Consider the following 26,818-nt stretch of genomic DNA (forward strand, 5'->3'; position numbering starts at 1 on the left):
ATATAGGAACTACCTTACCTCCTTTACATATCAATGACTATATGAACCTTGTCATGTTCAACTGTTTTTCCCAGTTGCTCCTACGTATGAGTTAACGAATTCTGTTACTTCATTAGTGATGCTGAAGAAGAGTGGTGGATGTCACTTGAAACGTCCGGAAATTATCTCCGTAATTTATCCAGTAGTTTTATTTTCCTATAAATATGATTTGAATATTTTAAAAAAATTTCACACATACCTATCCAGAAACTGACAGACTGGTTGATGTACGTCAGGATGTGGTTCAGAAGAAACTGGTGAGTCTCATTGTTCATGACCCTGATGAGACGACCGTCATATAGAACACAGCTATCTTCCGCACCCTCGTAGTCTGTGGAACTGTTGCTGAAGAGGTAACAGCTTCTGTTGAACGGCACGTAGCCTGGATGGCCCTGGCACGCTGGAAGTGAAAATATCACAACGGGACGGGTTTGTGGATTGCTGGTTCTTGGGGGTTATCATCAGCGATGCAAGTTTTTTTATTCCAACATTTCATGACTAGACACGGCATCAACGCAGATGACAAATACAGGACAGGACATTTTCAATTGACTGTCAGAGTTAAGTGAGGAAATTCATGTCAAGTGCCTTAAAGTTTCCCAAGGGCACAAGATCGATGTCAGGACTCGAACTCGTTTTTAATTTGAAAATTGAATTTATGTCTTGAAGGCTACTTACAGAATGGTGTCGCCGTGGAGACTGGCACGGTGATGACTGTTGTAGCATTTGTAACGTTCGGTGCGATGGTGGTTGGTGCTGCAGTAGTTGTGGTTGGTACTAAAATACAGTAGATGTGCAATAGAGTACAACTTTCGTCCTGTGACACATTTCGTCTTAAAAAAAATTTGTTACAGCTGTTTTAGGGGTCTCTTTTTTTCTTTGTGGGCAATTGATTAATATAAATTACATGTACTGATAAATCAGTCGTATTGGAATTGGAATTCAATCTACTTGAGTCTTCATTATCAGCTCAGAAAAGGCTAGAAATAGCCATGCCTTCAAGTACTAGAGGGCCCCCTAGAGTTATCAACCAAGGATTGAGGTGTTCAAAAACTCATTCTTTCCTAGAACTATTGCAGAGTGGAACTCTTTGTCACCACGTACAGTAGGGGCATTATAATCAGATAGCTTTGATTAAGCGGAGCTGGTGTGTTACGCTGCAGGGCAGTTATACCGGCTATACAGATACAGATACAGAAAGGATGCCTTGGATGATCTTACCAAACTCGCAGATGTACAGGTAGTCAGGATCTGCGCATCTCTCTGGAACCCAGTCCCACGGTGTTGTTAGTCCCTTAGCCATCAGCACACAGTCCTTCCCTTCCTGGTTATACGGGCCCACATCGCCAGCCGGCCAGCGGTTGAAGGATCCCAAGGCAGTTCCATCCGAGTAGTTGAACTGCCCCTCTACCGCCCTGTCATCTAAACCTGCAGAATACACCAATCAGAGCTGTTTGAAAACAAACTCAATTCGGTTGCATTCATGTGTATTGTATGATATATGGTTTATTTCAACACTGTCGCAAACATAGCTGCCAGAATGGCTGAATTGTGTTGTGAAATGACAACAAATTCAGTAAGAGACATATTTATATGTAAAACACTAGGACAGGAACAATCTATACAAAAGATTGCCAGACTAAGAGATACCAGTAAAAAGTAAGAATAGTTCGACAAGTTAAAATATAACAGCTCAACGATCGTGCCTAATTGTCAGTTGGTACAAATAGTCAAGAGCAAACGGATGTCTCACTGCATGTGGTTCAAAAGTTCAATCATGTATGGTAGGGCACTGTTAGATGTGTAAGGTGTGTAGATATGACATGTTCATCGATGACAATTGCTCTTATTGCAAGTGCCATATACAGACATCTCCAAGTCAACCACATAAGCACTTGGTACGTCGTCTCTTTTACTTCTTAAGAAATGTGTATCCACCAATTAGTATTATCCTGGCACATCAGTTTAGTAAATTAGGTTCCTACCTATCCAATAACTCGTTGCTCCATCTGTGTAGGTTTCAATGTAGTCAACGAGGAACTGGTGCGTGTCGTCGTCAAAGACCCTGGCCAGACGGCCGCTGTTGGCGATACAGCCTTGCTCGGCGCCCGGATAGTCCGTGGTGGTGTTACTGAAGTGATAGCAGTCATCTCCGAAGGGTACGTAACCATCTAATCCTGGGCATGCTGTGGTATGATAATAATGATAATACATTGTAAATGGTTTAATTTATTGAACAAACAATACCCGTGCAATCGCAGCCTTTTATAGAGCTGAATTGATGCAGGGTTTACAATGATCACATAATACACATGATCATATTTGCTCCTCGCACACTTTTTAGGAACTGTCGCAAGGGTCGTGTGCGGCTTCCATTCAGCGCCACCAGGTGACCTCAATACGATCACTCGATGCTTTCTTTCTATATTGATGGAATTTGCCTTGGAAATTTCGTACAAGATGTATTTTCCTTTGACGGCGAGTGTCTGACAGTGATAATACTATGAACCACTGCTGGTGTAAAAAAAATTTTCACTCACGATCAGGTTCACAATGTGTCCCGTTGCCGATGAAGTCTTCCATACATGTACAGATGAATCCGTCGTATGTATCTTTACATGTTGCGTTTGCAGAACAATTGTGCGTCCCGTCCTCACACTCCTCAGGGGCAACATCGATATCTTCGGCTGGAGAGAAGATGGGATTGATTAGAGGTAACTAGAGAGGTAACATTTGCAAAGCAAATGCATAATGTTTACCTTCGCATATGGTCTGCTCTGTTAATTCTTACTAAAACACATACATACATACATGAAATCACCACAAGGCTATAAAATTGCAACATTATATAATCCAACACCAGTTACCATGGCGAGAGACAGTCAGGTTCAGGTCAGAGGTCATACATAAACATAGACATTTACACAAGAATGGGGAATAGTACACGCATTGTAGTAATATAATAACGCATTTACAACATGCAACTGTAATTGTGTTAAATTTTTGTAACACTTTGTAAATCTTTGTCGTGTATAATTAGTGTATTGTTAAAATGATATAAAACATTTGTAGAGAAATACTGTGTAATGATCCCATACATGACTACAAACTAAGTTCTTTCACTAAAATGTGCACATATTCAAACTGACGAACCTTGCATTCCAACTATAGTCCGGTTGGTGTCGAGGGTCAAATTCCCAAGTTCAGTCATGTTCGCGAACATGTCATCCAGGGTAGGCACGTCAGGTTCGGTAACATTCACCTCTATACCGACCACAACGCTTCCTTCCCTACAATACACATGTGAAAAACTTTCAGACATGGAAATTATATCCGTAGATAATTTCATCACGTTGGTAAACGAATGAATAGCATTTCTTTGATCACAACCATTTTATTTTTTACGAGCCAACGTTTCGATGACCGTCTGTCAAGAATTGCCCTGATGAAGATGACAGACGGTCATCGAAACGTCGGCTCCTAAAAAAATAAATGGTTGTGATCAAAGAACTTTGCTATTCATGGAAATTATATTCGTATTAACTGCACATAGCGAATAACAACCGCCATTGCCAAGAATTGACAATTATGACTTGCACGCGAATTAGATAACAATGCATACGTACCGTATGTAAATTATGTTAAAACTGACGAGCAAGTGTCCAACACCTCGAGTGATAAAACCGAAGATGCTCCACAACTGTAAAACAACCATCACGGTATACATTTTGTTCATAGTGAATGTGAAAAAATAGACGATCTTTGAACAGTTCCCAGTAAGTCACAGACGATATCTAAATGTAAATACCATTATATTGGTATTACAGCATGGCCATCTGGATGTTTATGGTAGCAATAATAAGCTATCATATCAACTCTTAGGCCACTTAGAACACATTTCTCGTATTAGAACGTGTTTTCAAGACTTTCAGAGATAGCAAAAATGTTCATACCAGTGGCTTGCGGTTCTTCATGTTTAGAAAGTGCCCCACCATAGTGACAAGAAGCGTATTAGAAACATTTTTTAGAAGTTTGCACTTTTATCACTTACCAGTTGTAGGATATATCGTTGCAATGCTGCTTCCCTAGCCGGATTTCTGTGTACATCTGCATACTCTGGGTTTATTATCACAATGGAGATGTAAACGATAACCAATCCTGTAAGAAAAATCAAATGAAAATCTGAAAATCATTTTAAATAGCTATAGGCACTTATAGATGTGTTGTGCAACATTCAGCAGTCTTGTCACAAAAATGTACGATATATCTACAATGTAACTATTTTATTAAGTATGGATAGGCTACATGATAATCATGGCAATGCCCCGCCTTGAGTTTATCCTCGGGGTATATGGTGAGATAATCCCTGGTCAGCTGCGATAACCACCGAACAAACCACCGAGTGAGCGGCCCTTTATTGACATCGTTTGGTGCACTAATAAATTGATTAAACTCAGAATAGTCACAAAGTGAAACTTACTGTTGCATATCCGTCCGTCCCCATGGTAGTTTGGTCGACATGTACAGTTGTGGTCTCTGCCTGGACGGTTGTCACAGTCAGCATGTTCATGACAACCGTGGTTCCCCATCACACATTCATCCTCTACACAAAAGCAGAAATTTTAGCTTTGGTTAGTTATTTTTAGTAATGAAAATTATTGTCTTCAAAAAAACTCATTATGGTAAATTCATGGAATAGTAGGAGTGCTATCCCATTGATTCACCATATAGAGAACTTCTGAATCTCCTTCTGGTAAATTAGTGGGATTGTAACCGTGCTATCCACTTAATTTACCATATAGAGAAATTGGTAGTTAAAAAAGATATACATAGGGATATACAAATTAGATACACTTATCCACGTATGGGATGTGATACAAACATGCGAATAGATTGCTATGATGATAGTAAAGTTTTAAATTCCTGCCCGAGGGCTAATTGCAAATAACGAAAAAAGAAAATTGAAAGAGTACCAAATCTACATAATAAAAGGTAATTGTGTAAAACTATAGATGTTTGTAAAACTATGTCTGTCAGACAGTCTGAAGGGTTTTACTTCTCTTTTGTAAACCATGGAAGACGTAATGTCCCCCCACCTTTTCCAAAATTTGTGAGTTTTGGGTAGTTAAAAGAAGAATCGTTTATTTAATATCTATTTCAAATGCAGACAACACAAGAAGATTAAGATTGAGATTGATTAATTAATCAAGAAGATTAAGATTGATTAATTAATGATAGCAGAAGAAGTTGACAGGAAGAGGTAAAGATTTCAACCTTCGCATTCTATGCTGTTGTTGAAATAGCCATGACTACATTCACATCTGTAACGATTGCTCTGGCCAAGTGGGACACAGTCTTCGTTTGGACCACAATTGTGTTGACCGCTGTCGCAGGGATGGGGTGCTCTGGTTGTTGCAGCAGTAGTTGTGGTTGTTGTTTCGGTGGTTGGAGTAGTAGTTGTAGCTGTAGTTGCTGTAGTAGTTGTGGTTGTTGTCTCGGTAGTTGGAGTAGTAACTGTTGTAACTGTAGTTGCTGTAGTAGTTGTGGTTGTTGTCTCGGTGGTTGGAGTAGTGGTTGTGGTTGTTATCTCAGTAGTTGGTGGAGTAGTTGGGATTGTTGTTGTTGGTGCAGTGGTTGTGCTAACGGTTGTGTTGGCAGAAGTTGTCAAACGTTGTGTTGTTTGAGGAACAGTGGTGAAAGGAGGCGTTGTGGTTGTTGAATAAGTGGTACTGATCACTGTTGTGCCTAGAGATGACAAGTTGAATTTTTTTTCAAATTGTGACTGTGTCACTGTGACAGTGTTTGTCTACAATCCTTGTGCTTTTGATCATTTAAGAGATTTAACCTGTCTGAGATAATAAACTTTTAAGAAAAACACCTTTCAAATCCCTTATAGATTGAGCTAGCCATGCATTGTGGTGGCAAGGTAGTATTGCGGTTAGGGTTGTTGACTGAGAATAGAATTTGAAGGTCAGTCCTGATCTAATAGAACCCCTTGCAGACCCCAACCCAATGTTGAGCATTTGAGAAAGCACTTTACAACTATTCCCCTACTTGACTGATGCGACATTGAGTTAGCCTCCTTCCCTGGGACTTCTTCAACCTTTTTTCAATTTTTTTCGGGGAGCGACGCGATTTATGCCACCGAGAGACGGTTTTGCCACCGAGGGACTTTGCCGGGAAAGACGGTTTCGCCGCCTTCTCAGGAAAAAACTTAACGCCACCTCCTCAGAGGTCTGTGAAGGATGCTAACAATGAGTATAGTGTAGCTGTCTTTGCTTTAGAGACCTCCTCTCGAATGGGACGAGGTAAAGCCGAAGGTTCCGTGATTGAGGAGAGCCACATGCACACCTCGTTATTTATTTAAAGATTCCACTACCCTTATTAACCTTACAGTCCTGTCCTGCGTATTTTTTACTTACTGTACACAATTGGTGTGTTCCGCCCAAAGGTGTTCGAAACAAACATCATATATACACTGAAGTGATAGCCAAATGGCTAAATCTTGCTAATTCAATACCTACCTTCCTACCTACCTAGTCCCATGACCGACTCTGGTAGTCGGGGGGACGAGGCAGACCTTGCAGCAAAGGTACCGGAGTTACAACAATACACCAATAGTAAATAGTGAGTGGCAGAGTAATATCGGTGATTTTATTCCCTTACCTGCAGAAGTTGTCTCTACCGTCTGCGTCGGTGCCCGTAAGGTGGACAGTGTGGTGAGGACAGCTGTAGAAGCATCGGTCGTGGCCTCCGTGGATGTAGCAATCGTTTTTTCTACGCATTACGAAATCATGTATAAAGAAATGACAATGGGCAATCAAAGCCAAATGTCTACTCATCAAATAGTAGTACGCTGAAGTAGACTGAACTGAAAATGACCATAGCCCCTCTGTATACATAGTCATAAAAACATGCTTTATTACTGTATACCCATTCTTATAGTACTGTATACATGTACCATGCTGATATGGGGACATCCTGGGGCAACCAAATACCTTGATATCGTGCATACCTCACTGAACAACTTATCAACTCAACTTATTCCATAACCCGCGACTATATATAGCAAACACAAGTTTCCATTCCTGTGTTGAAAGTATGTATTTGAATACAATTATATCACTATCATGGCATTATGAAAAACACATCACCCAAATATGTAGTATTAATACGACAGACATTACCATTCCGGACAGACCACGGGCGACGATTCAGTATCTACAGTGCAAATGCCGCGTAACTCTATGGCGGTCTACAGGGCAATTTTTTTAGCATTTCATCCAGCAATCCGATGGATCTTGTAGACAGAAACGCCGAACATCATTAAGCTGATTCTGCCCCTATCCCTAAAATTGCAGACTATTTTTCTATGCCCAAGGTCTCGCACGCCGATATTCTAATAAGCTAGAATGCAAACAAGCGCTGGAATGCGGAAAATCTGCTAGCGCCACAGGGTATTAGGATTTACGTGCAATGAAAAAGAACTGTGTGTTACTTGAAGAAAAGAAATTTAAAATGCCAGGAGACAGAAGCAAGTTGTGTGTTGATGAACCTGAAAGAGACGTTCGTTATGTCTTCAAGGTCTTTGTTTTTTGGGAAACTTTGCAAGAAGACTTTGAGTTGAAATGCATGATTGTATGGTTTGAGTATGATTTGAAATGTTACAAAATATGTAAGACACAAATTGATATGCATACATTAAGAGAAATACTTTGATACAAGTTATAAGAAGAAACCACATAAAATGGATATGTCAAAAACAGCAAGAAATGTCATTAGTAGTACGATAAACACTATATTACAAAGACAGTTATATTATAATATCATCAAATGGCATAACCATAAACAGAAGACATACATGTAGACATGAAAATGATAGCTATTAAGACATGGGTGAAACGTGAAAATATTAGAAATTGTCATAGACATGAAAATAGTTAAAATGCATGTATACGTAGTAGATACTTTTAGTCAAACCATAGGTTATGTACACAATTTGCTGGAAATGCTATCTATTAACAAAGGACACAGATAGTAACTTGTTAATGAACCGTTTAGTACTCATAGGCACATATGAAGCAATAGTCAAATCAAACATGTAGTATATGTACTGTGATTAAATACGTATTATGATGCGGCAAGAAGTTATCTATTATAAATAGTGCTGGTAATGGCATTGGTAGGATGAAGTATGGATAAATCCAATATGAAAAGTAATACATAAGGAGACGGTGGGCTTAAATTCACACATCAAAGTCATGTAAGTGATAAGAGTACATGCAACAAAATTGCAGTCACTGTGGCATTTCACAGACAGTAAGACCATTGGGTGGAAAATGATACACACGTATTACCAACACACACAACACAAAAGCTTTTGGTAGTTTTCCTGTACTTCTTTGTGTCAGTGTCTGTACTCACGATATCCTATTGGACTTGACAAACGTTGTTGGAAGAATGTTCACTTACTCCCCTGCACCTGCAGGAAACAACGATAAATACATACTATATATACTGGGTCGTAGTGGGGTCGTGTGGCGGAACGTCAGAGTGCTCGACTCGGAACCAAGCGGTCCCGGGTTCGAGTCCTGACATGCCACCGATCTTGTGCCCTTGGAAAGGCACTTAACACGACTTTCTCCATTAACTCAACTGAAAATGAGTATTGTCTGCATGTCCTGTATTTGTTTCTATGTGTGGGACACAACACCAGCAACAGCTGCCTTTGTCCCACTGTAGTGCACTGTTGCAACTTCAATAAAATCAAAATTAATTCTGGGTTTGTCCCTGTCTTGGGGGCAAGGTTAAGTATGAGTATTAGATGAAGTATCTCAAATCCGACTATGAAGTGTGTTCAAGGGAAATGATTGTAGAACGGATGAACACACCTCAACAATATGCTGACATACGTTCGGACACAATACATTTTGATGGTCACCCTAATATATGCTTATAATTCAGTCCTAACATAAAGCACGTAAAACCTGAAAATCGCAATATGGTTTGCACTAATTGAAAGTCATATAACTCAAGAAGAAAATGCACGTACGTATTCTGTTGGTAACTAACATCTGTGTCCATAATATCACCAGGGTCCATAATATCGCCACCTTGAGAAACAGTGTGCTTAAAGATGTTTTTTACTGCAACATACCCTAGGTATGTACATTTGACGTGTGAAGGAGTGCATACCAAAAGTATGTTGCAGTAAAAATATCTTTAAGCACACTATTTCTCAAGGTGGCGATATTATGGACCCTGGTGATATTATGTACACAGATGTTATAGGTTGTAATCTTCTAAAAGAGATCAAATCAGAAAACTAAAACTAGTTGCAACGATCCCAGTCTGTATATTTTGTTATGACTGAAACAAACCAAAATATATAAAAAACCATTTGAATGTCGCTACAGATACCACTGTACAAATATTTCTGTTATCTGTTGTCTACCTTTTCTGAATCCTAGTTTTAAAACTATGTTTAGTATGACTGAAACAAACCAAAACATAAAATTTACCATCGAATTTCATACAGATACCACTGTAAAAAGATTTCTGCTGTTTGTTGTCAACTTTTTTTATGAGTCCTAGTTTTGTTTCCGCCAACGTAAAATGACGCGGAGGCATTCCAATGTCTATTGTTAGCGTACGTGCTATCGCACATCTAACACCAGTAATTGGGCATAACAAAATCACCCTCGTCAGTAACTGGTGGGTCCCTCCGACATGTCAACAACCTTAGGTGTGGCGTTAGGAACAGCGTGATAGATCATCAGGCCAAGGCAAGTAAATTGTATGGATGACATCTTCGGCAGACTCCAAATCTAATGCGATAGGGCAGCTGCGATAGGGCGAAAAAAACAAGGCAGGCAAAAAAAACAAGATTCCTAGACATATACATTATTTTTCACATTTTGACATCATAAGCCTTGTTAAACATTAAGAAATGGTACGTATATATTTTGCGAAGTTTGCTGCCAACTACTTAACAACATCCATTTGTCATTGAAACAATGTTGAAAAATAAAAGTTTTCAGGCATTTTACAAATTGCTTTGATTCAGTAAGAACATATAAAATGAATGAAATACATCACTGCATCAAAGTTAAAACATTAAATCAGAGCCTTGTCTCCTCTCTCATAGTTATCTGCCATCTACGTTCCGGCGAAGCAATAGACATCTTTGCCCATTTTCAGCATGTTGACCACTGTCAGAGGGCAACAAAATTTCTTTTTTTTTTCCAAACTCAGGCGAAAATTTATGCGCACTGATGTCATCTATAAAAATTACTTGCTGTGACCTAATCATGGTACTTGCGTATGTTGGGAAGGGCTGAAAACAATAACATAGTCGTGATTTGACCTTCTACGATCTGATTACTAGCTTAGACCTACTACGACTAGGGTGCAAGGTACCTATTGTCACCGGTAATAACATAATGAGGGGTAATTTTAGCTGTTATTACTACAGTGTGCAAGTGCGTATGCATATAGGTCAGAAATATTATATACTTAACCCCACCCCCATCCCAAAAGATAACGTCAAATTATACTTTCTTTAAAAATGGGTAAAATATATACAAAGAACAATGCGCTTGTTACCTCCGTGAAAAATGCAGGCAATCGATGTTTTTGGTGTGTCCGTCTGTCTGTCTGTCTCTCTCTGACAGCTCTTCAATACAAATCTAACTGTCTGTGCCTGATTTCGAGCTTCAAGGTTTCAATGAAAACCGTCAGTATAGCTGTCAAAAATGGTGAAAATACGATTATACTAACTTCAATGAGTCGTGTATACACAGTACACTAGGTACCTATTTGTATATTTCACAAGCTTTTAGACAGTAAAATGATTTTTTACTGCAACTAACATGTATTTATGTTATGTAAGTGTTGTGATCTCAAGAATAACTAATGCGGCCATGACCCATTGGGAACTCTGTTCGGCCCTGCCACATGTACTCGAGCTTTCTCTGATATGATTCTACTATAAATGAAGTCTTCTCTACTCTCAAAATCTTTAGAACGGGCATAGATTGTCTCATCTTCAACAACATTTGTTTTGTTTATGATGTGAAATAGTAGGAAACATTGGACAACCATAGTCTTAAGTTCGTCAGACTGATTTTCGCTTCATTAACTTTCTACACGTTAACGTTGTAATTGTTTGTCTCCAAAACGAAGACACCTCCCAGCAATGTTTAGTCTTATCTGATTGTAGCCCCACCTTTCTCACACTGTTGTGTGAAGGAAAAATAACGACATAGCTACAAAATGTAGGGAATACTATAAAACTGTGTCTCGAAATTAAGAAAAAAGAACAATAAGGCTGTTATCACTAAGCGAATTTTGACACGAAATAACATATTGCACATTTAATCGTGTCTGTTTTTAAGCACTACGAAACGCCGACTGCCGTACAATATTCTACAATGAGGAAATGAATTTGTGTTGGAAAACAAGTACAAAATTTGATAAACACTGTAGATTAACTGACCTGTCAAGTCAGCTCTGCCATGTCTAGTGAAGTGTACTCCACTTGTCTGCACCACAACATAGCGCTTATAGGGCCCAACACAGGCTGTTAAAAAAGAATAGTCGGAAATTAGCTTATAGAAATAGTGCACATCTGTCAACAACGTACAACTCATATACCACAGAAAGTATGTTTATTTAGGTTTCATCTGAATACTAGTATTATTTCTTGCATGGAAACTATTGGATTGGGTTAACCAATTACAGTTTGTTGGGTTAGTACTGGGACAACTTGTGTGACCTTGTCCGATATAGACGGCCAACTAGTTTCCCAGCAATTAATAATGGCTACAAGACACAGCCACTCATTACTATATCTTTGAGTCATGTGGCTCTGGTACGGCTTGATACACTTCATATCGTCCCCTTTGCTACAGTAACTGTGCCCGCAAGAAGGCGTAATCCTACATTAGTGTCTCCGCCCTTCTGTAACATACTTAGTTTTCTCTTAATAACAACTAAACCAAGCAGTTGATCAGCACACGGGGTCTATTCTTGAAGGCCGTTTTAATAGTGCTGGCAAAATGATTTGTTGTACTTGTTGAAAAATGCAGTTTAAAGACACAAAAGTGTACAAATGTACTGTGGTAGTGACTACTCAACTGCAACTCAGTGTAAATATCACTAACCATTACACTTTATGGGCAACACCCATATTGACACTCTGCCACACGTGTTGATTAAATGCTTAATATTTACCACTTGGTGTAAAAAAAATACGTACCTTAAAAGTTTTGCCACATTTTGACAGTAAGATACATGCCTCCGACGGCGCCATAGTTGAATGTATCCTGTACTTTCGGTGTTTGCAGGAGGAAATCTCTGTAAGTTGTATCCCGGGCGTTCTGACGTGTGAACGGCCTTGTGACAGAAACGCGCAGAGCCGGTCTTGTTGGTGATTTACCCTAAAGCAATCTGCAGACCTCAAGATTGAACTGCGCACTTTCAACTGCGTCTGATGACGTAGCAGGGACAGGATGATTACGTCTAACACTTCTCTATTGTCCCTAGAAATTATGTAAATATTGTAATTTGAATAGAATAGAGAATGAATGCCAGAAACTTCCCTGCAGTTCCAGAACAAACTGCTAGGGGGCAAAACCCAAACCACCTGACAGGATATTTTAAGCTGTCACCAAAAATCCAAGACCATAGCCTGTTCAGGTCAAAAGATTTTTAAAAAATGGAAGTCTGTCGCAATACCAAGGTCAGCCACCAGGAGGCCCATATTTGACCTTGACCTTTGTGTTTCTATGACCTACCAACATACCAATATCATCACAATCCATAAAGGCGTTTTGCCATAATATAGAATGTAGATTGTATACTAAAGAGAGAAATGAACTGTATACTATTTTCACGCAGGTGTTACTCACTCACTCACAGGTTCACTGTACACTGAAGCTACATTTGTAGGTGTTACTGGTTCCCTGTGTACTGAAGCTAGGTGATTACTCATTAACTCCAGATCTAACTTGTCACTAAGCAACCAGTTCTTGTGTTTAATTCATTCTGTCAACTGCAGCTGGTTGGTTGGTTGGTTGGTTGGTTGGTGGGTGGGTGGGTGGGTTGGTTGGTGGGTTGGTTGGTTGCTTGGTTGGTTGGTGGGTTAACTAGTTAGTTGATAGGCTTATTCAATCATTTGCCTGACGAGTGTCCAATAACAGTCAATGAACCAGTAGCCTGACTAATCACGCTCCTGGCGGCCGGCCGCCCCAAAGTTGCTGCTTTATTTTACCTCCGGCCGAGAGCTTGTGTAACACAGGCTAAATGAACCAGTATTCAATGCAGAAAACTGTCAAGGACGTGCATTAATAACTATGTGACTGTGTTGTTAATCCCGACACATTCACATGAAAGATTTGTGAATGTTGACGACCTTTAGGTCACAGGACAGTTCTATCATTGTGGATTACTAATTTCCTGTCTTACTTTGACGCACAAGCTAACACCTTAAACCCTTATCTATGCTGAATAGGACTGGGCGCTGTAATACACCAGCAACACAATGGATAGGATAAGCTCCAGAGACCTTTGATGTTGGGTATACGTTAGGCAACAGCCGCATAACACGTGCGCAGTGATTCATCTAATAGTATACATTCATAGTCATATAACAATGGGATAAATGAAGTTCAGAAAGGAAAAGGCGCAGAAGATATAACACACACACACACACACATACGCACGCACACACACACACGCACATATTCACAAAACGAGACAAACAATTACAGTAAAGGTCAGTGATAATAATCAAGCTCCTCTTCAGATTTAGGTTAAGCTATCCTAACTGTTGTTGTGAGTCACACGAAGGTCTCTAAGATCAACGTAGTGTGGATAATGATAGGCGTGGACTCCGCACTGCCAGTGGTTCTTCCAGTCTCCGTCACGGGTCTATAATTAGCTGCTATATAAGCCCGTCGTTGGGCGAAAACGTGGCAGTCCCGCGGTCGGCTATCAGAGAGGGCGGCACACTTCCAAACAAACTAGAACCGTACTGTTGATAGTTGTTACCCTGTTTAATCAAATCACATCTTTCTAATAGGTGTTTCTGTTTTCTGTCAAGTGACACCTGGGCTACTACCTTGGCCCACATTCTGGACTTTTCTTCTGAAGGCTTTTCAGTACACTGTATCCTGTAACATGTGTTATATGTGTTCTATGTCATGTCAACCGAATGTTGAATGTCTGTAATGCCCAAGAACACTAGGTCTGGAGACAGGAATTTCGAACTTTTGTGCTCTTAGCAAAGCTGGATCCACCCTAAATGTACATGGTGTTAGTCAGGGTCTTCTATGCAGTCTTACTCACCTAATTATACCTGCCAAACCACCTGAGGGTATGTGTTAGTAACTGGTGATTTCAACACAATTTCTGAGTATCCTAACTTTATCTAAAGTCCTGTGCTCTTCTTCATCAGTCGTTGCACAACTATACAGTAGTTGAGCCTCAACTGTTGAGGTAGTCTTTGTATGCACATATCAGAGAAATATGGCATCCAGGCATTATTCTGCAGTTGCTGCTGATTTTGTAATATGTACATTGTACAATGATTATCATGATATTTGTAAGCAAAAGAAATCTAAACGTTAAATGCTGTCCATTCATAACCAAAAAAGAAATGTTGAAATTTATATCAGGGCAGTGAGAATAATTTCCAAACTACAACCTGAACAGGAATATTCTAAAACATAATTTTGAAACAAAATAATTAAGTTTACATTACAATGTATATACTTACTTGGATAGGCAGGTCTGCTATGGTTCATTTTGACCAACAAACTGTGTCTTTTATGCTGACAATGTGTAAAACTATCTATCTTTGAGAAACAACATTAGCCAGCCATATCTTTTCATTACAGAAATCTATCATGAAAGTTCGTCTGTATTGGTACATCAGAAGTTTCTCAACACATATGCATCCATACATAATCAGGGCACTCCAGCCATCAGACACGGTGGACGATATAAACTCCCTGGCAGTTACTAGAGAATTCTTTCAACAGTGACAAGTTAGTTGGAAGGGTAAGGATACTGACCTCCAAATTTTCGATGACTATCAGTCCATCTTGTTCACGGAATGACCTAGTCTCGCGAGAGCGCAAGACTAGGCCCGAGACTTGCATCGGTCTGCTGGGCCCCACCCCCTGTAGCCTCCCTCCGGAGCAAGGGTAAGTAAGTCTTGGGGAGCTCCCAAACTTCAGTCTGGTTTAACTTGGCACCTTCCAAATGTATGTGCACTGCCTTTTGTAGAAAGAATTCTCTAGTAACTGTAGCTATATGTGACAAATGAATCTCTTCAACGAAACTCCCTGGCATATTTAATCAATTGCTAACGTCACGTATCCGTACATTTACGCCGTAAAGTCTTGTGTGAATAAGGTCACGTGTCTGTAATCATGGTAACTTTTGCCAGATTACATTCGGAAGTGATTGGTCATTCATTATCCTGATGAAGGAGACAGTGATTGTTGAAAATTTGATCTCTGTACATGTGTAACCCTTTTGTTGGAATAAAGTTCAACATTTTACTATTAGAGAAATTTTATTGTTTAAAGCATGTGAACGCTGAAAGACCTAAGGTTGGAACTCTCTGACTTGGTTTATAATAAAGGTGACAGATAGTGTCACAGCTGGGAAGCTCCCTTCTCAGTTCTTTGTTGTATCCTGTCCAGGAGTAGGGCCCACGCCTTCTCCACCTGTTAGTTATTTAGACACAGAATAAAACAAAGCTTTTAGTAATAATTAAAATGAAAAAACAACTTATCATGATATAAGGCCACACCGCCTTAATTTTATGGATGACATCCGCGCGCGCATTAATTTTTGCCTGTTCTCAAAAAGAAAAAAAGATCACGTTCTCCAAGGCTCTGGCCTGGCTCTAGGACTGGGTAGTCCATGGTAGTTAGTGACAATACTGAGCCGTTGGTAACTAAGGTCAGGAGGATCGCACCCAGGCTACTGAAGATCCACGACTCAAGAACTCAGTACATACGAACAATGCTGATTCATAAATTCCGCAAAAAGCCAGCATATGTACCGTCTTGTCGTATACGTCGCTATGTATTGCCGCGAATTCACAATACCAGCTTTGTATTCCTGTGGTTTAGTAGCATTTTTATTTTTGGCCGGAATTTTTTTATTCGCCCGCGCGCACTAGTTTGGGGGTCTTCAGAGGATCCTGATGTCATCCATAAAATTAAATCGGTGTGGCCTAAATGATACTACCGGTATTTACTATTATAGCGGGGACATGTGGCGTAACAATAGAGTGTTTGGCTCAGACCCAAGAGATCCCTGGTTCAAATCCTACCCGATGCCACCAATCTTGTGCCCTTGGGAAAGCACTTTATTACACGACTTTCCTCACTTCACTCAGGTGGAAATGAGTACCTAGTCTCAGTTAGGGATCCATCCCGTGTTTGGGGAGAGCCACACCCCACGCATATTTAAGAACCCATTGCACTTCTCAAAAAGAGTAGGGGTCCTTTCCGGTGTGAGTGGTTCAAACCTTACAGTCCAGTCTTACACAGCTTGTACTTACATGACAAAACTGGTGTGTTACGCCTAAAGGTGGTTTACCGGTTATTTGAAAACAAACAAACAAACCTGTTTCTGGGTGACCTCTGGTTCCCACAGTGTGCTGATGATGACATCACCACGGTCCACTCTGTCCTGGTTACTCATCTGACTGTCAATCCTCCGTGCTGCATCCTCCTCAGTAAACTTGTTCCTCTCTACTATCCTCCTGATGGCCTGGATACACCATTTGTACAAAAATACAAGAAAGCAAACATTCATCTTTTTCTACACAACCTGTTTTATTGTGTTTACTTAAGTAAAGGAAAACATATTTATTGTTTTTGCTCAGTTTCCTCTTCCTCTTCTCCTCCAAACACTGACCTCTGACCTGGCCAATGACTTGATTTGTTGACGTCTGTCACCATGGTAACTGGTGTTGGGTTACATCATGTTGCAATTTTATATCAGGAGTGATTTAGACTCCTGTCTGACCACATATATGAATGTGTTTGAGTAAGAGTTAACAGAGCAGACCTTATGCGAAGGTAAACATTATGCATTTGCTTTGCAAATGTTACCTTTCTAATTTCTTACTGTATTGATGGCTATTGACCTGGAGCACAGTGAAGTACATGTAGTTGTTTGGTTACAAATTCTCTGTTGCTTATACATGTAGGTATAGGCAGCAAGAGGAAGGTTGATAAAGTCATAAATCAGGCAATATTTCTTGCATCTATTTCTACCCCAGAATCTGCAGTGGTCTGTATGGTAAGACATTGAAAGGTAACACTGATAGATATTAAGAAATACCAGTTAGTACCTCCTTCCTTGGAATGACGCTGACCCAGGTTTCATGACAGAAGGTCTCCCACCCTGCCTCCAGGAGAACTGCGGCATCCAGAACTACCACACTCTTCCCTACAGCAGAGGAAACATTAGCACATACAGAACATCGGAAAACTTGAAACAATTTGAAAACATTAAATAATTATTTTGCTATGCCTGAAGCCAACTACAGTGTGAACAGGTGAGCTTCCTTACTTTGTAGAATCAGATTACAAGAAATGAAGCAATTGCCATTAACAAATAGTGAACAACTTTTGCAAAGTATTGACTTAGAAGTTAATCTAACTACTAATCATTATGGCCATCTATTTTTCAGTGTGCAGAATAAGGAACATGGTCCTTATAGGATTCTTCTAGAAGAAGTGAAAAATGTTGCACAGAATTGTATCTTCTGTAAGTTATTGACTGTAAGTAGGCTTCACTTTTCTCCTTTTGCCATATAGCCTCATGGTTGGTGGTAGCGACTGTGGGAGCAGACGTAAACTAACCAGGATGGTACCCAGGCTACCTTTTGCCATACAGCACCAATGCTATATGCATTAGGAAAAAAAGTAGGCTATAACAAACAATATCCACCTGCTTCTGCATGTGCTGCAATTTCTTCTCTAGCCAGCCTGGCAATCTCTGGCCAGACAATATTGTTCAGGGCTTGGAGCTTGGCCTGCAATTGAAACAAGAGTTCCGAGATCTCATACCTCCATGAAATATGGGCTTGACATGTAAATGTAAATTTCTTCTTTAATTATGTAAATTACCTCCACATTAACATAATAAATGCATCGTGATGTTAACTTTTGATTAACTTACACATGTACCAAGTATGAAATTCCCATCATTTACCACTAAGGAGTCATAGAATTTTCGCATTAATTATGCAAATTAGGCCATCATTTGCATAATTGGTATCTGTTGATGTTCCATCTGCCATAGATTACATACATTGCATGTATGAAAGTACTATAATGTAAAACACTGTAATTATAGAATTTCCTCATTAATTATGCAAATTAAGTCATCATTTGCATAATTTGTAGTTAATTATGTACATCTCTCTCTCAGCTACCTACCTACCAAAAATGATGATAATACCTTGTTCCTATCTGGACTTGGCTTTTAAAGATTTCACCCGAAAATCTCCTGCAGTTCCAAAACAAGCTGCTAGGGGGACCAAACTCACGCCACTTATTCCTGACAGGAAAAGCTATCTGTCACCAAAAAGTCAAGACCATAGCATGTTTAGGACAAAAGATACAAAAACCGGAAGTTCTGCTGCAGTACCAAGGTCATCCACCAGGAGGCCCATATTTGACCTTGACCTTTGTCTTCCTAAGACTTACCAGCGTACCAAATATCATCGCAATCCATAAAGGCGTTATGGAGTTATGCTGACTACAAATGTGCGGAAACACAAACACACAGACACACACACATACAGACACACACACACAGACAGACACGCCTCCATGAAATATGAGTTTTTGTATACAGTACACTAAGTGTTTCAAACACACAGCTAATCAGGCCTGCAGCTAATACAAACCCTAACCCTCAAATAGGTCACCTATTCCCCTGAGGGAACCCCATTAACCAAACCGAGTCCCAAGCGCACTGACTCGATAACCACACAATGACACATCTGTTGGTTGCAAAGGAGATTCCTCATTAAACCGGAAGTGCTACCGCACTACCAAGGCCATCCACCAGGAGGCCCATATTTGACCTTGACCTTCGCCCCCCTAACACCTACCAGCATACCAAATATCACTACAATCCATGAAGGCGTTATGAACTTATGAAGGTACAAAAAAGCGGAAACACAAACACACATACACACACACACACACACACACACACACACACACACACACACACACACACAGACGCGCCAAAAACAATACCTTCCATTTCATGGAGGTAACAACATTAGGCCACACCAATTTAATTTGTTGGTTCTCGGATTTTTTCAGAAAAAATATGAAGCGACAGGGCGAAAAAAAATAAAATAAAAACAGGTCTAGGCATCCTTTTATAGGCTTAAATGCTACAAAATGAGCCATGAAGTCAACACAAAAGGCTGGGTTAAAATTTAAACATTGAATTTGAACTTTTAATCAAACCACTGCAATGATAGATGGGAAAACTGTAACAACTAGGAAGAAAAGGACTTTCCACAACTGTTGGGGGCAAAACATGAGCATTTTTCAGTTGATTCAGGACCAGAATCAAATTTTTTTTTTTTGTCAAATACAGAAAAAAACGAAGAGGCGAATCCGAGAACCAACAAATTAAATTGGTGTGGCCTTATCATCAAAAATTAGGATCCAACATAGCTTCTACATTTCAACATGCCTTAATTACAAAACAGTCACAAAGCATTCAAGTAGATTAATTGGTCTAAAAGGTCCACCTTGTCTGCAAACACCTTTGGTCCCAGAACCTTCCTGTTGATTGTACCATCTTCAGCTAACACATCTGTGTATGTGGGATAAGGAAAAAACAACACTGATCCAAACTGCTTAGTACAAATTAGCAAGTAATGCTTTACAATACTAGTAATTTTACTGCTGATAACTATACATCATTCTGTATAGGGGTATCTGTATACATATAGTCATAACTTTATATCATTCTGTATAGTGGTATGGTATCTGTATACATGTAGTCATAACTGCCCTTTGGCATAACACACCAGCTTTGCATCTGTTAATGCTACACTGAACAACTTGTTATACCTAACCTTTGCATATCTGTAAGCATTCTTGAAAGCTATTATAAACTATCCAATGATGATTCCCCTACTGTACTAAACTTATGTCAATTGCATCTCACCTTGGCCAAATGTTTCCACCACTTGCCCATGCGTGGCTGTCCCTGGCTCGTAAGCCTTGTGGCCCAACTTGTCACAGTCCACCACTGCTGCTCCCAACCCCTGCAGTCTCCTACCAACAGAAGTCTTACCTGACGCAATCCCACCTGTTAGCCCTAACACATAGGGATGACACCTGAGGTCTGGCTTTGGCTGAAAAAAAAGGAAAGGGTAAGTACAGGGATAACCGGATAGCTGCGGCGACTGTTGCAGGGCTTCTCTAACTTGCAGTCTTTTACATTAGCCCTAACAACAGTCGCGGAGCGGTGCATTGGGCCAAATGAACAAACATGCGATCCTCCGTGCCGGAACACTTTGAGTCCGAACTCTGCACGTCCCTGGATTCCTAGCGTGCCGGGGTGTTTTGAGTGTCAACCGGCCCCTGCGCGAGTTGTACCGCCACTATTCGCGATTGCTCGCCATGTATTCATAAGCTGAGTGGCCGCCATCTTGGTCAGCAGCGCACTGAATCAGCCAGATGCAAATGTGTCACTACTTTTCTTTTCCATAGAAAAGCTTATTAGAAAAGTAGTGACACAAGTAATTTGTAAACTGTTTATGCAACTGTTTTGCCCACCCTTCCACTTGTATACTTGTGGAGGTTTCTAATAATAAACAAATGTCCAGAAATTATCTCCGTAATTTATCCAGCAGTAGAGTTTGAATTTCTTATGAGTATTGTTTATTTACCTGGATGTCTAACCTTCATCAACGACACTGACTATATTTCCTACCAGCACGTCGGCAGAACGTACTGCGCCTGCGCAGAACCCTGTATTTTCACGATTTTTGGTGGATTTTTGGTCAACGTTGCATCAGAATTTTGCCCGTTGCAAAGGATATATTTTCCTACATAACATTTGGAAACTACAGACGGGATGTTAACCTTATATGCGCGAATACGACCTTATATGAGACATTCTGCCCGAAGTGCTATGTACAATACATTACGGGTTTCGCGCAGGTGCAGTGCGTTCTGCCGACATGCTTTTCCTACCTGTACTGGCCTGAGCAGAGTTCCCAGCAGCCTTTGCCTGAGGTTGGAGGAGGACACCTTGTGTTCCTCTGAGGAAGATGGGGAGGGCTCAGGCACAAGGTCAATCATATGTACAGCAAGTTCACTCAGTCCCTTACAGAAAAGAAAAAAGCTATGATTAGTAACATCTAAAGATTTCTGAGTGTATGACTACATGAAGAAGCAAAAAATAGATATTTTGGATAAAATCATAGCATTACAGGATTTATATTTCACACTTAATTGTTGAGTCGTGTACTAGTAGCTTTGCAGTCAGACAGGATTCTTACTACTTGCTAGTAGTACTAGTACATGTATCAAGTAAATGTTTTTGCATAATTAAGGAAACTGCCTTACGGTATAAGTTACTATAACACACCCTTCCAGTTTTGCACTTTGGCAAGTGTCGTAGTGAGCTCTGTCGTCTCATTTAACAGATATTTTATAATATTATGTTTTCTTAGATATAATGCTTAGGATCCAACATAAAATGTGTGGGAAGCAACTTGATAGCAGGCCTCAAAATTCATTTTTGGGAATAGGTGTATTGGGTGCACAACAAATTTTTTGAGTGCATCTGATAAAATAAGTAGAATATCAGTAAAAACTAATTATGTTACATTTCTAAAGAAAAGTACTAGGTAGACGAATGATTTTACATTTGTCTTTCTGACAATTACACAAATGTAGATGTTAAGAATATGCTGTATACTATTATACAATACATCTTTTGACATAAATAAACCTAAGAAAAAATTATTGGGGGCGCAGCTCCAAATTTGGGTTCGCTTAGGTGCACTGTGACAAGCCGTAGTCTGTATTTCAAACACGTTCTCTACATTTAATCACGACCAAAATGTCTCAGCTGTTTTTTCGATTATTTTAACAATTTATAACTTCTTTTAGTGAGATGATGCACCCAGTATTTCGAGCCCTGGCTAGCATGTATTAATGTAATAGAATAACATACACTATGCCAAGAAAGCAACTACTACTAGTAATACCTTTTTCTTTCTGGTTTCATTGACAAAATCTGCTCCTTTCTTTGTTTCTGTAGAGACCACGATGGCCTGTATGTCAGGGTTCCACCCCGCTGGACCCAGAGGGTCGGAGATGGGGACCACGTCAGTCGCCATGCTGGGTTTGGTGTCCCTGAGAAACTGACGAACATTCTCTATCCGCACTTCTACAGGCTCGATCAGCTCACATAGAATCTTACCTGCAACAGGATGTCAACAAAATGTTATATATTCATGCTACTAGTATTACAAAGTTAAATAGCAAAGATAAGATTTAGCATAAATCAGTAAAGAACGTAGATGCCAACAGTTTTTACAATATGTGAAAAGTACTTAAGCCTCCTTCGCAGTCTTGTTGGGCGTCGTCGTTATTTTTTCTCTGAGTGTTGGAGCGCGAATCCTTGCCGTGGCAAAAACTCCCTCGGCAGCAAATCGTCCCTCGCGGCCGCATATTACTCGCGTCGCTCAGAGAAAAAATAACGACGACGCCCACCCAACAAGACTGCGAAGGAGGCTACTTAATTCAGCCTCTGGCTGCGATGCATTTTTGACTTGATCAAAATGCTCAAATAAACCATTCATTTTCAGATGTCACTGATGCTCCATTTAAATGTAAAATCAATAAAAACTGTTTTTCTGCAATGATATACTAATGACACATGACATATTTCAGTCTGATTACATGTTCACGAAGGTACTAAAATCAGAGCAATTCTTCTACAGCTTTTTTTTATTCCAACAATTATCACATGATGGTGACGGCACACTCAAGTTCTTTCAACTTATTTTTATGTTGCCGCCAACACAGAAGACAAACGCATGAATGGACAATAGACATACTCATTTTCACCTGAATCAAGAGAGGAAATTTATGTTAAGTGTCTTTCCCAAGGGCACAAGATCGGTGGCATGGCAGGATTCGAACTCGGAACCTCTTGGTTCCGAGTCAAATTTGCTCTGCCATAGCACTACATGTACACGACCCCACTGCAGCTACAGCTTGCAATTTGATATTTTTCTTTACTTGGTTGCTAATCAAAATGAAACAGTTTTCATAGCATCCATAAACCTATAGCTTGACATTGACTGTATGCATTTCTAACCCTAGCTTGTAAGACTAGGAAAAATGGCCAGAAAATTATGTGTATCATGTATGTGTGTTTTTGTACGTGTTTGCGTACTCAGCATAAAAAACCACGTAACAACTAAACAAAAATACAGCAAAACAATACTTACTCTGTATCATGGATAGATCGGTAACCCCCACAGTCAGCGTCCCCTCACACAGACGACACCCCTCTCTTAGCAGCAAAAAATGTCCCTCGTGCATCCTGTCAAAAGTGCCCCCCATGCACACATTTTGGTACGGCCCTTTGGTTGGAGGCATTGTACAATAATATCTACCACTAGAAATGCACTTCGCAGGTAAAAAGTCTGTTCTGTATGACAGATTCCGAGTAGAATTAGCCCTGTAAGTTCTTGCTGATGGAACGTTGTTGCCCCTCAAAAGTTTTGTCTGATGTAATATACTTGTCACCAACAATCTAGAATTATGAAAGGCTTTAGAAGTTGCTGTCTGCATTGCATGTCCACTGTACCCGAATATCTGTGAAAAGATGATGCAAAACATAACAATGAGATTAGTAAATAGTCACTATATTAATATTATTAGGATTAGTACATATACTCTCATCTGCCAAATAAACATACGGGTACGTTTATTTTTTGGGGCCCAAACATCCACCCAGTATGTTCTTATTATGCACAGTACGTTTATTAATTTTTTGAAAACCAGTAATTTTTTTCAACTTCATGTGAAAAATCATCGACAAATCATTGACAAATCATCGACGTGAAGACGTTTATAAACGCATATTGTAGCGAGAAACTTGTAATTTTCGGGCCGGTTTTTGCAATCACCGCGTGCATAAATTCGTCTGAATGTTCTATTGTCATGGGTGGTGCTTATCAAAATACAAAATATTAAATGCTCTTTTTTTTTGTCTATTTAAATTCCTAATTAAAAAGATTTGTGCATATATCAGTCATGTCAGTAAGGGTGCATTTTAGTACAAGAGACACAGGATACCCGTCAATTTTGGTAATTTTCCGGGGGGTACGTTTATTCCGGGGGTATGTTTATTTGATTTTGAAGATTTGTCCGGGGGGTACGTTTATTCCGGGGGGTATGTTTATTCGGCAGATGAGAGTATTATAATTTAACGTTATATATCAAGATCAACTCTCAACTGAATTGTAATAGGGTCTGGTTTAAATTTGGCAGTATCTATGGAGAATAGAAATCAGAAATTCATTGAAGATTATGATTTATGAAATTCCATTCATAACTTTTTGAGTTATCCTGCTTGCACACAGATTTAGGTAAAAATGTGCTTCCCCAGGCCCTATGGATGCAAAAAATGACATGAAGAACTGGCCATACCTAAAGGATAACTTCTAAGGCAAATTGCTCACGAAATAGTTATACTTAATGCAGAAAAAACGTTCTTATTTCTGCACATTTTAAACATGAGTTTCCTCACCTGTTCTGATTGACCTGTATGACGATGACCTTTCACCTATAGCCTATATTGTCACGTGACGAGTTGAACCAATCAGGTTACGTAATTTCAGACATTGATGGCGGTAAGGATTCGGAGCAGTTGTGAAAAGTTGGTCTCCGTATTTTCCTGAAATTTCCGCCCTTCTCCCACAGAAACCACAGCAGACAGCGGGGATCGCGCGGTACCGTCGGATAACATGGTTATTCAACAACTTATAGACGAGGTATGGTGGCTTTTTCTGCTTTTATTACGCTGTTGTAGGTGTTTAAGTGAGGGAATATTAGGGCAGCATCAAAATCAGTCTTGCCTGATCGCTTCCCCCCAAAACACGATCTAAAAGATTCATGCAGTAAATCAATTTTTACCCCAATTATGTGGTTGATATCATCTTCTGCGTCGTGTAAGCTTGCGTCCTTGTCGTTTGCCTCCGTAGTTCGCCGCTAAACAGTGCACTTAACGTGCGAAGCAAATTCCTATACGTCTTCCTGTTATTTTGTCCATCCGCCCTCCCACCCTGTTTTTGGTGTGTCCCAAAGTTTTTGACCCGGCCCTGGCCTTCTGTCCATCAATTCTAAATTCTTTCCCAACCTCCTGCGTCGTTGTTTACTATGTCTCATAGCCAACAGTCTGAGAGAAAGTAAACAACATTACGAGACTACGTTTTCGTTATCAAAGTGTACATTTTATGAAAGGGGGTGTGGCTATGATTTTCCGCTCAAGTAAGACAACATAAAGGTCTCATTCATGTATTACTCCGAGTGTACCCCCTAAAAGAGTGCCAAGTCAAAAACTAAGCGGCTGTATGAACGCGTGTTTTTATTGGTGAGAATTTCCCTTTTAGCCATCCCAACTGATGTAAAACGTCAAAGCGGTGAAAGCTTGTTTGTAACTGATGAAATTAGGACGTAATTGTCGGCAGCCGCGCGCTAGGTCGGACGTGCACAGTCCAGTGTTGTGAGTTGTGCGGTCGTAGGTTTGCAGCGTGGGAGGGCCTCTTGCGGGCAGCCGCTAGGTGCAGTTTGTATTTCCCATAAAAGGGGATTGTGTGTATAGAAGTCGTTGGCAATTTTTCTATGAGATGTAGAGTACGTGTGCTCAACATAGCATGAAAGATATCGATTGATTTAATGTAGGATCATAGGGAACACGGTCTCGTAAGTCACTCATTAATGCATGGTTTCTAATGTATGGAAAAAACTCATGAATGAGACCTTAATTAGAAATGAAAAATATTCACCAAAAATCAGCGATTAGTGCTAAGGTCCCAATTTTTGAACAATGTTTGTCCAGGATTTAATGTCCGATTTTTCAGCGCAAGTTGCATTGCGTAACCACGCCCGTTGCCATGGCAACGGACGAGGCCATTTCTGCGGGGGTTGATTGACGCCGTCCTTTCACCATTCTCCGTTTTACAAAGATTTACAGTCAAATAACGTTTTGAAAAGCTGTCATAGTCAATGATACATACACTAAAGATTATTCCCTGACTATCAGTGTTGTGTAAAACGTCTGTAAAGCAAGGACTGACAAGCACACGCTTGCAAATTATAAAGAAATCGTGTAAACCCAAATTCACGGACAACACATGCAAACATTAGAAGCGTCGATTACGGAACTTAGATGTTCATATGAAATTGTGGATAGAGTTAAGGAACCACAGAACAGGAAAAGATTCAAATACTAAAGATGTGTGCGCTCTGCTTTCAGGAAAAGCGTCAAATACAAGGCAATCCGATGCGCTACGGATTGTTCAAAACCACCTTGGTCCTTGCCCGCAGCCTGACTGTGTACCCACCTAAAATCGCATGCCTGACAAGTAGGGTTACCTGATTGCATCCCAAAGTAATACCAATTACGTCTGATTACCCTGCTGGCCGAAATTTGTGCCATTGTTACCCCCCCCCCTACA

The 26,818-nt window shown here is 40.0% G+C and overlaps 3 protein-coding genes across 3 annotated transcripts in view; 1 reads left to right on the forward strand and 2 right to left on the reverse strand.

The window, feature by feature from the left end:
• LOC109461759 (fibrillin-1-like) overlaps positions 1 to 8,493 on the reverse strand; it is a 49,755-nt gene extending 41,262 nt beyond the window's left edge. The window contains exons 1-12 of the mRNA XM_019758151.1: positions 8,464 to 8,493; positions 6,706 to 6,816; positions 5,314 to 5,784; positions 4,520 to 4,642; positions 4,091 to 4,197; positions 3,666 to 3,739; positions 3,193 to 3,329; positions 2,580 to 2,726; positions 2,025 to 2,225; positions 1,261 to 1,467; positions 718 to 816; positions 239 to 439 (exon numbers count right to left, since the gene is read on the reverse strand). Of these exons, the coding sequence (XP_019613710.1) occupies positions 239 to 439; positions 718 to 816; positions 1,261 to 1,467; positions 2,025 to 2,225; positions 2,580 to 2,726; positions 3,193 to 3,329; positions 3,666 to 3,739; positions 4,091 to 4,197; positions 4,520 to 4,628 (1,282 nt within the window). The 5' untranslated portion in view covers positions 4,629 to 4,642; positions 5,314 to 5,784; positions 6,706 to 6,816; positions 8,464 to 8,493. The remainder of the gene's footprint in view (positions 1 to 238; positions 440 to 717; positions 817 to 1,260; positions 1,468 to 2,024; positions 2,226 to 2,579; positions 2,727 to 3,192; positions 3,330 to 3,665; positions 3,740 to 4,090; positions 4,198 to 4,519; positions 4,643 to 5,313; positions 5,785 to 6,705; positions 6,817 to 8,463) is intronic.
• Positions 8,494 to 15,538: 7,045 nt separating this feature from the next.
• Positions 15,539 to 25,100, reverse strand: LOC109461820 (bifunctional coenzyme A synthase-like). The gene is made up of 10 exons (XM_019758281.1): positions 24,889 to 25,100; positions 23,582 to 23,951; positions 22,331 to 22,545; positions 21,309 to 21,440; positions 20,275 to 20,464; positions 19,853 to 19,917; positions 18,022 to 18,106; positions 17,420 to 17,517; positions 16,687 to 16,833; positions 15,539 to 15,776 (listed from the first exon to the last, which is right to left on the reverse strand). The coding sequence occupies exons 2-10, from the start codon at positions 23,925 to 23,927 to the stop codon at positions 15,705 to 15,707; spliced, it is 1,350 nt and encodes a 449-aa protein (XP_019613840.1). The 5' UTR covers positions 23,928 to 23,951; positions 24,889 to 25,100; the 3' UTR covers positions 15,539 to 15,704.
• LOC109461821 (serine/threonine-protein phosphatase 6 regulatory ankyrin repeat subunit A-like) overlaps positions 25,060 to 26,818 on the forward strand; it is a 42,592-nt gene continuing 40,833 nt past the window's right edge. The window contains exon 1 of the mRNA XM_019758282.1: positions 25,060 to 25,132. Within this exon, the coding sequence (XP_019613841.1) occupies positions 25,106 to 25,132 (27 nt within the window). The 5' untranslated portion in view covers positions 25,060 to 25,105. The remainder of the gene's footprint in view (positions 25,133 to 26,818) is intronic.

Source organism: Branchiostoma belcheri, unplaced genomic scaffold, assembly GCF_001625305.1.
Source record: "Branchiostoma belcheri isolate BF01 breed outbred unplaced genomic scaffold, Haploidv18h27 scaffold96, whole genome shotgun sequence".
Lineage (NCBI taxonomy): Eukaryota > Metazoa > Chordata > Leptocardii > Amphioxiformes > Branchiostomatidae > Branchiostoma > Branchiostoma belcheri.